The sequence below is a fragment of the Pleurodeles waltl genome, chromosome 7 (genome assembly GCF_031143425.1).
Source record: "Pleurodeles waltl isolate 20211129_DDA chromosome 7, aPleWal1.hap1.20221129, whole genome shotgun sequence".
NCBI classification, from domain to species: Eukaryota; Metazoa; Chordata; class Amphibia; order Caudata; family Salamandridae; genus Pleurodeles; species Pleurodeles waltl.
The window spans coordinates 1,550,713,930-1,550,723,140 of record NC_090446.1 but is presented as its reverse complement, the minus strand read 5'-3'; the positions used below and the strand labels follow the sequence as shown (position 1 = coordinate 1,550,723,140).

Here is a 9,211-nt window from a genome sequence, read left to right as displayed (position 1 = left end):
CACCAGACATTACTTTCACTCAGCCAACCTCCACCAGACATTACTTTCACACAGCCAACCTCCACCAGACAATACTTTCACACAGCCAACCTCCACCAGACATTACTTTACCACAGCCAACCTCCACCAGACATTACTTTCACGCAGCCAACCTCCACCAGACATTACATACACACAGACAACCTCCACCAGACATTACTTTCACACAGCTACCTCCACCAGACATTACTTTCACTCAGCCAACCTCCACCAGACATTACTTTCACACAGCCAACCTCCACCAGACGTTACTTTCACAACAGTTTCTTGGGTGCAGATAAAGAAGTTGCATATGTTCTTCTTAATTAAAGTTTGGAGACCACACATTTTATCAAATATTAACTTTTTTATTCGTAACACTGATTGGTCCAACCAAAGCTGAAGTATATGAGATGTAAGTCACACAAAGCAATGGGCGGGCAGAAACACGTGCTCCTCCTGGGTGCTGCGCGGGGGCTGAAAGATCTAGGATCCCACTGACACAACGTGGCAGGGCGGCAGGAGCATTTGCCCCTCCTGGTTGCTGCGCTGGTGCTGAAGGAGCAGGGATTGAATCAACACGAAGGGGTGGGCTGGCAGAAGCACATGTGGCTCTAGGATTCTACAGTTCTCACAGACCAATCAGGAAGGACTTTTGGTGGTTAGTTGAACTTCTTGAGGAAGTTTCCCCAGAGGGTGGAGAGCTGTTTCTGCAGGTCCTCAGCGTAGGGGTTGAGCTTCTCCTTCAGGTCTTCGGCATAGGGCTCCAGGTTCTGCTGCACGGCCTGCACCTGTTGAGCCAGCTGGCCCTGCACCTCCTGGGTGAAGGGGCCCAACCTCTGCTGGTACTCCTGAATGCGCTGGTTGATCTTCTCCGTCAGCTCGACGGTGAAGGGGCTGATCTTCTCCCTCAGCTCCTCCAGACCCCGGACGATCTTGTCGCGCACCTCCTCGCTGCTGGAGGACAGGCTCTGGCGGAAGCTCTCGGAGCTGTGGTCCATCTGCTCCCGGATCTGGTCGGCGTAGAGGATGACGCTCTGGCGCAGCTCCTCCACGTTGTCCTTGATCTTCTGGTTGAGCTCGTCAGCGTAGGGGCTCACCTGTCGATTCACGGCCTGCAGGTCATTCAGAATCTTTTGTCGGAGGACCTCAGCATCCTGCCCCAGCTTCGCCACAAGCTCTTGGGAGAGTGGACTCACCTTCCCTTGCAGCTCCACTGCATAGCCATTGGCGTTGTTGATGCTCTCAAGGATCCGGTCACTGGAAAGAACCACATCAGAGAGTTAGCCAATGGCAACAAACTTCCCAGATTCATATTTACTTCCTCATTAACCAGATTTCAGATAAGTGTTTGCATATTCATTGATTTGAGTGTTTTATTTTTCTCTAGGTGTCCCTGGATCAGAGGGCCTTAAGGCATGGTAAGCGTATACTGAAAAACGCAAACGTGAATAAATTCAGTAAATAAAAATGATTTCCACAAGGAGCGAAAACGTTGTTAATGATTGTGACAGGGACTATAAAAAACAGAATATCGAAGGACAAAGTATCAAAGAGATGACGGCACAGGAGGAGGTGAGGAGTTTCCATTCTTAGCTCCACCTACATATCTATATCACCAAGGTACGCATACATGGAATCTGGTATAGAAAATGTATAGAAATTTTACTTTCTTTTTTTATTTTGTCCCTCAATGTTCTGGTCAGATTATTGTGCCCGTTGACATTCTAGCTTCAATATTCCCAGCCCACAGTGCTGCTAACCAAGGTCTTGGCTTCTTGGCCCACACAGTCTGTCTTTGTGCCTTCTTCTTCCAGCACCTGCAAACCTTGTGTATTCCTCATCTCTGGCCTAGGTGCCCCAACTCACAATCGTAGCTGGAGCCTGGGAGGTTTGAATCCTAATGCCAAAGAAGAGGGAGGTATCAGATGGGAAGATGTTTGCAAACCCTACCGACAACGTTCCCTTGCTTAGGAGCTCATGAACCTGCAGAGGGATGGCCTCGATGTGAGTAGGGGCCTGAGAAGATGACAACTCTAGATGGACCACTGGGTCCTTGCATTGTAGGACAGCTGGGGGACAATGTGAGTAGGGTCCTGAGAAGGGACAGCTGTGGGTCAATGTGAGTAGGGGGCCTGAGAAGATGGCAGCTCTGGATGGACCACTGAGTCCCTGCATGGTGGGACAGCTGTGGGACAATGTGAGTAGGGTCCTGAGAAGGGACAGCTGTGGGACAATGTGAGTAGATGGCCTGAGAAGATGGCAGCTCTGGATGAACCACTGTATCCTTGCATGGTGCACGGTGGAACAGCTGTGCAACTACCGTAGCCTGCAGGAGCAGAGCCCACGAAGGGCGAATTTCCGTGAAGACTATCATTTCCTTGTATTCAAGGAGGTCCCTTGGTAAAAGCTGTACAAAAGGTGGGCCTGGAAATACCATAGGCACAGTATGGACACATGCCTGTGAGCATCTTATGCCACAGTGGGATTGCACACAGCCACACCAGGCCTTAACTACAACACACGAAGACCCAGATGTCACACCCTGACTAGGATTACAAGGCCTGATTCACAAAGGTAAAGTTAGACCAAAAGTCTAACTTAGAACAAAAGTCTAACTTTACTACTAGTAAACTTAGACTTTTGGTGTAACTTCACTTTTGTGAATCGGGCCCCCAGCCCTTAACTGGAAACACATAAAAATCATAATCCTGGAGGAGAGCCCTTTAAAAGTACCAGCTCGCTCTGCAAGAACCACACCGGGGACCTTGGTAAGGCACCGAACCGCAACCTTTATCTGCCTCCTTCACTCACCCGTGTATCTTAGAGGAGTCACCGTTCCGTCAACAAAAGCAGGTTGGCTCTTTCAGGTTTCAAAAGCACAAGTTAGCATAGAGCTGACATCAGCGAAATAAATGACATGACCATGGGACCAACAATGCCATCACAACACATCATGTGACATGAGGGGGATGGCAAAGGAAACCAAGGTGCAGCCTCTGACCCAGGTGATTTCATGGGACGTAAAGGACATGACATCATTGAGGGGCCTTGAAGCACTGTGGCCAGATTGGACCTCACTAAATGCTCTTCCTTCTGACCCAGCTGGTCACACCTCTCTTGGTCAGGGAGTGACACTGACCTGTTTGATCTGCGCCACCATCAGTTCACAGTGGAGTCCCTCAGGGGTGAACCTCTCAGGTCCGTGACCTAATGGGTTCCGTCTCTCAGGCCGGTGCTCACTGATGGCACGGCTGTCAGTCCACAAGAACTTCCATCTCGGGTTCCGAGCTATAGCCCATTGCTCACTGATGCCACATTCTACATACAGAGACTCACTCACTTGATTTGTTGTCCCCACTCGGATTGCTTGATCTTCTCCAGAATGTCCTCCTTGGTGCTGGTCGCCTTGGCCACATACTGCCAGAAGGAATCCTTCACCTGCTCCAGCTGGGTCTTGGGTTCCTCGTGCCAGTGCAGCAGGTTGGCCTGAGCCCCTGCAGAGAGGAAGACTGAACTGTGAATGTCAGACACTCACTCTATACACTGTCAACAAAAACAGGGCTCCAGGGCATCACCACCTATGAGGACAATCAACCACTAACTGGACAAACTGTGGCAACACCAGGACAGTGACAGGCACCTCAGACAGAACAAGAGCAATATAGTCACAGGCAGATCACACACAACCAGCACAATATACGCCCTGAACACAAACAGGCTTCCAGGGCTACGTGCCTATGGGGAGAATCACCCACTACCTGGACAACCTATGAAAACAAACCCCAGGACACACAGAACCAGTGCAAATATACAGCCTCACAACCTCATCAACAATACCCATTCTTGGAAAGCAAAAGCAGGTTCAGAAATCACCTGTGAACACAGCAACATCTGCTTTCACATACATTGAACCCTGACAGCACCAGAAGGGGCTTGGGCACCAAGGAGTGTCACTCATGAGCAATACAACATCCTTTAAAACAAAAGACACCTTAAAAACACCCATGAACAACACGTCTCCTTTTACAACCACATCAACAACAAAAACTGTACCAAGACCATCACACCACCTCTGAAAATCACCCATGAACTTCACAAGCACCACTGTTGCAGCTGCTTCAATAATAACAGCAGCAGGAAACTGGAGAACACATCAGAGAAATACCCTTGAACAACACAACAATCACACCACGCATCCACTCACACACATCACTAATACCAGAACCAGTCAGTGGGGAGAGCCACAGAGAAATGAACCACACACAAACACCATAGGCCCCTCTCAGTAGACCAGAGCAAGGCTTAGGCCTAAGAGGACAATCACAAATTACCCCCACAACCAACCCATTTTTAACAAACGGAGAGGTCAGGAGGATTTCAGAGAATTCAGGAGAATTAGAAGTACCTCAAGGAATCCTCCATGAACAATACAGTGCTCCCCACTCTCAAAGCCCCTTTGCAAACATCAGCTCTGGGAAAGGGAAGATGACCTCAGCAAACAAATCTTGGCCAACACATTGTCAACTCTCACAACCAAGTGAAGATCAGCTCAGAGAATCATCCCTAAACATCACACACTGATTATCACAACCTCCACCACAGAAACAGCACCAAAATAATCAAGAGGGGCTCAGCACAGCACAAATGACCAACATACAACTCACTCTAAACCAATGACAAAAAATAAGTACTCCCCGTTATCAATAATGTCAGGAGATCAACAACAACACGGCTTTGTCAACAACACAAGCAGAAGAGCAAAGAGCATCTCAGCAAATCACTTATGTCCAGCACACTACCAACTCTTACAAGATCAGCAGCAACAGTAGTGGGTGAGTGAAGCACAGCTCATAAAATCACCCATGAATAACACAGAACAGAGTCAACTCTCCAAATCAACAATAACAGCATACAGAAAGTGACACAATAAGTGAAGGATTAGCTTGTGTTTAACAACAACTGCACAAGCAGTCAAGCGAACCATAGAGAACAACGTAACAACTCAGCACCCATTACCACAGTCTTAAAAACCAATAGCAAAAGGTTCAAGAGCACCTCAGCACATCACTCGTGATCTGCACAATAAGAACTATCACAAACACATCACAGCATGTGGAGTGTCAAGACCACAACAGAGAAACAAACAATACAAAAACAAATAGCTTGTGAACACAAGAGTCAAAACCATCTCAGAGAAAATAACTATCAACAACCTGGATCACTGCACCGGGAGAGCCATGAGCATCTCAAAGAATCACCAAGGAAACAAAACATCTCACATAAAGATATCACCAATGCCAAGACCAGGAGAACCAAGAGCCCCTTGGACAGTAACCCTTGGACAACACAACACCTACTCGCATAACAATGAAAGTGAAAGAAGAATACTGTGCACCTCAGAGAATGACACAACACTTACATGTCACTAATAACAGCTTGGGAAGTTAGGGGCTTCTGAGAGAACAACTGGAAGCCAACACATTCACTCTCACAACCATTTCACCAGTAACAGCAACCAGGAAAGTGAGAATCCCTCAGAGACTCACTTATGAATCACACATCTGACAAAACATCAGCACCAATACCACCAATGAGAGAGCAGGGAGCACCTCAGAGAACCACTGAAGAGCATCCCAATATCAAACAAAACCTCATGACCAGCAACCCCACCATAGTGACTGCGAGAACCACTGATGAACAACACAACATCAAACAAAACCTCATGACCAGCAACCCCACCAGAGTACCAGAGAGAACTACTGACGAGCAACACAACATCAAACAAAACCTCATGACCAGCAACGGCACCAGAGTACCAGAGAAAACCACTGACGAGCAACACAACATCAAACAAAACTTCATGACCATCAACCACACCAGAGTACCAGAGAGAACACTTACGAGCAACACAACATCAAACAAAATCTCATGACCAGTAACACCACCATAGTGACTGAGAGAACCACTGATGAGCAACACAAGATCAAATAAAACCTCATGACCAGTAACACCACCATAGTGACTGAGAGAACCACTTATGAACAACACAGCATCAAACAAAACCTCATGACCAGCAACCCCACCAGAGTACCACAGAGAACCACTTATGAGCAACACAGCATCAAACAAAACCTCATGACCAGCAACCCCACCAGAGTACCAGAGAGAACCACTGACGAGCATCCCAAGATCCAACAAAACCTCATGACCATCAACCCCACCAGAGTACCAGAGAGAACCACTGACGAGCAGCACAACGTCAAACAAAACCTCATAACCAGTAACACCAGAAGAGTACCCGAGAGAACCACTGACGAGCAACACAACATCAAACAAAACCTCATGACCAGCAACCCCACCAGAGTACCAGAGAGAACCACTGACGAGCAACACATCAGAGAACAAACCTGATGACAAACACAGCACCCCCTCTTACATTGACAGTAAGATCATGAGGGGAGTCAACACCATCTCAAAGGTACCCATAACCAGCACAACACTCCCTGAAGGGGGGCTGCTTCACTTGGTGAGTGATACTTTTTCTGACATTACCCACTCCCTGCAACAGCCTGACACTACTGGGTCACAATGTACCATTCCCTCCACCCCCCCACGACTGGAGAAGCTGTCTGTCCACTCCCCACCCAATCAGATTCTGCTCTCCATTGCACCACATCTTTGATTTGTCCCACACATACCTGCAAAGATGGCCAGAGACAGGAAAACGGTGATAAACTTCATGGTGGGTCAGGATCCTGTGGGGAGGAGAGAAAAAGTCACAGAGGGAACAGGAAGCTGGAGAGTATGTGCCCCCCTCACCAGAATGTGCCCTCCTTGCCAGACTGTGCCCTCCTTACAAGACTCTGCCCCTCCTCACCACAACCTGCCCCTCTCACCAGACTGTGCCCTCCTGACCAGACTTTACCCTCCTCGCCAGACTGTGCCCTCCTCACCAGACTGTGCCCTCATCACCAGCATGTGCTCTCCTCACCAGTCTGTGCCCTCTTGACCAGACTTTACCCTCCTCGCCAGACTGTGCCCTCCTCACCAGACTGTGCCCTCCTCACCAGTCTGTGCCCTCCTCGCCAGACTGTGCCCTCCTCACCAGACTGTACCCTCATCACCAGCCTGTGCCCTCCTCACCAGTTTGTGCCCTCCTAACCAGACTTTACCCTCCTCGCCAGACTGTGCCCTCCTCACCAGACTGTACCCTCATCACCAGCCTGTGCCCTCCTCACCAGCCTATGCCCTCCTGACCAGACTTTACCCTCCTCGACAGACTGTGCCCTCCTCACCAGACTGTACCCTCATCACCAGCCTGTGCCCTGCTCACCAGACTGTGCCCTCCTCATCAGTCTGTGCCCTCCTCACCAGTATTTACCCTCATCAACAGTCTGTGCCCTCTCTTACCAGTCTGTGCCCTCCTCACCAGACTATGCCCCCTTCACCTCGCTGACTTCTCACATCCATGTCCTTCTCTGCCCCCACTCCTCCCTCCAGACCTGTGCTGTGCACTCTTCTCTACCCTCAACTTTCCCGTCACTCACAGACTTTACCCTCCACTCCTGCCACTCACGGCCTCTGCCCTCCACTCTCCCTCTCACATTCTCTGCCCTCCACCCCTCCCTCTCACGGCTGCCCTCTACCCCTCCCTCTCACGGCCTCTGCCCTCCACCCCTCCATCTCACAGCTTCTGCCCTCCCCTCCTCCCTCTCACAGCTTCTGCCCTCTACCCCTCCCTCTCACAGTCTCTGCCCTCCACTCTCCTTCTCACAGCTTCTGCCCTCTACCCCTCCCTCTCACAGTCTCTGCCCTCCACTCTCCCTCTCACAGCCTCTGCCCTCCACCCCTCCCTCTCACAGCGTCTGCCCCTCTACGTCTCTCTAGTTACAGCTCCTGCCCTCCCCTCCTCCCTCTCACAGCCTCTGCCCTCCACTCCTCCCTCTCACAGCCTCTGCTCTCCACCCCTCCCTTTCACAGCATCTGCTCTCCACTCTTCCTTCTGACAGCTTCTGCTCTCCACTCTTCCCTCTCACAGCTTCTGCCCCTCTACTCCTCCCTAGTTCCAGCCTCTGCCCCCCACTTCTCCCTCTCACAGCTTCTGCCCTCTACCCTTCCCCTCACAGTCTCTGCCCTCCACTCCTCCCTCTCACAGCCTCTGCCCTCTACCCTTCCCCTCACAGTCTCTGCCCCCAACTCCTCCCTCTCGAAGCTTCTGCCCTCTACCCTTCCCCTCACAGTCTCTGCCCTCCACCCCTCCCTCTCACAGCCTCTGTCCTCCACTCCTCTCTCTCACAGCTTCTGCCCTCTACCCTTCCCCTCACAGTCTCTGCCCTCCACTCCTCTCTAGTCACATCCTCTGCCCTCCACTCCTCCCATCCCTCCTTCCCTCTCTCTCTCCCTCTGGGTCCACCATCAGAAGGCGCTCTCTGGGGGGCCACGGAAACCACATCCACCACCCTGAACATGTGGAGGGCTTTCTCTGCGGTGAGCACAAGAGCGGGGGCTTCACCTCGCCCCTCTCATCACTCTCCCGTGCCCCCTGCTCCCTTCCCTCCACCTCCCTCTCTCACCAGCCTTTCTCTTCAGGGGGCTCTGCTTAGGAATAAAGCCAATATCTAGCTCTTCCTCCCCGAGGAAGAATGAGTTCACTATCCCCGAAGATGTCTGAAATCACAGGTTTGACACACCCGGACCAGGAAGGAGTGAGGAATGGACCCTGCCCTCCAGCGCTTAGAGGAGGGAGGACTGGACCCCGCCCTCCAGCGCCTAGAGGAGGGAGGACTGGACGCTGCTCTCTAGCGCCTAGAGGAGTGAGGGCTGGACCCCGCCCTCCAGCGCCTAGAGGAGGGAGGGCTTGCCGAGAGGAAGGACAGCCGGACCCTGCCACCAGCGCCTAGAGGCGGAGGCACTCACCTGCTGCTTCCTCCTGCTCGGTGACAGCTCTGAGACTCCTGCCCGGCTGCTCTGCCCTTATATACGGGCAGGAGATAAGGGGCAGTCTCTCTCCCACACGGACTGGACTCTCCTTATCTAGCGCCTCGTTGGCACTGGAACGTCACGAACGAGTGAGGACTTCAACCCCCCCACCTCAGATGTCAGAGCACCCCCCCCATGACTCTGACATCACCATCCATAAAACTAAGAGGGCTGCGGGTGGGAACTTCACCCCCAGTTATTAGAGACCCCC

The 9,211-nt window shown here is 51.2% G+C and overlaps 1 protein-coding gene across 2 annotated transcripts; it reads right to left on the bottom strand.

Moving 5' to 3' along the window:
• Positions 1-365: 365 nt before the first annotated feature.
• On the bottom strand, positions 366-9,011 carry LOC138246691 (apolipoprotein A-I-like). Of its 2 annotated transcripts, none has more exons than XM_069201461.1 (4): positions 8,938-9,011; positions 6,720-6,776; positions 3,362-3,515; positions 366-1,278 (listed from the first exon to the last, which is right to left on the bottom strand). In XM_069201461.1, the coding sequence occupies exons 2-4, from the start codon at positions 6,760-6,762 to the stop codon at positions 681-683; spliced, it is 795 nt and encodes a 264-aa protein (XP_069057562.1). In that variant the 5' UTR covers positions 6,763-6,776; positions 8,938-9,011; the 3' UTR covers positions 366-680. The 2 variants fall into 2 exon arrangements, with proteins under 2 accessions (XP_069057562.1, XP_069057563.1); XM_069201462.1 differs by lacking the exon at positions 8,938-9,011 and adding an exon at positions 8,595-8,701.
• Between the last annotated feature and the right edge of the window lie 200 nt (positions 9,012-9,211).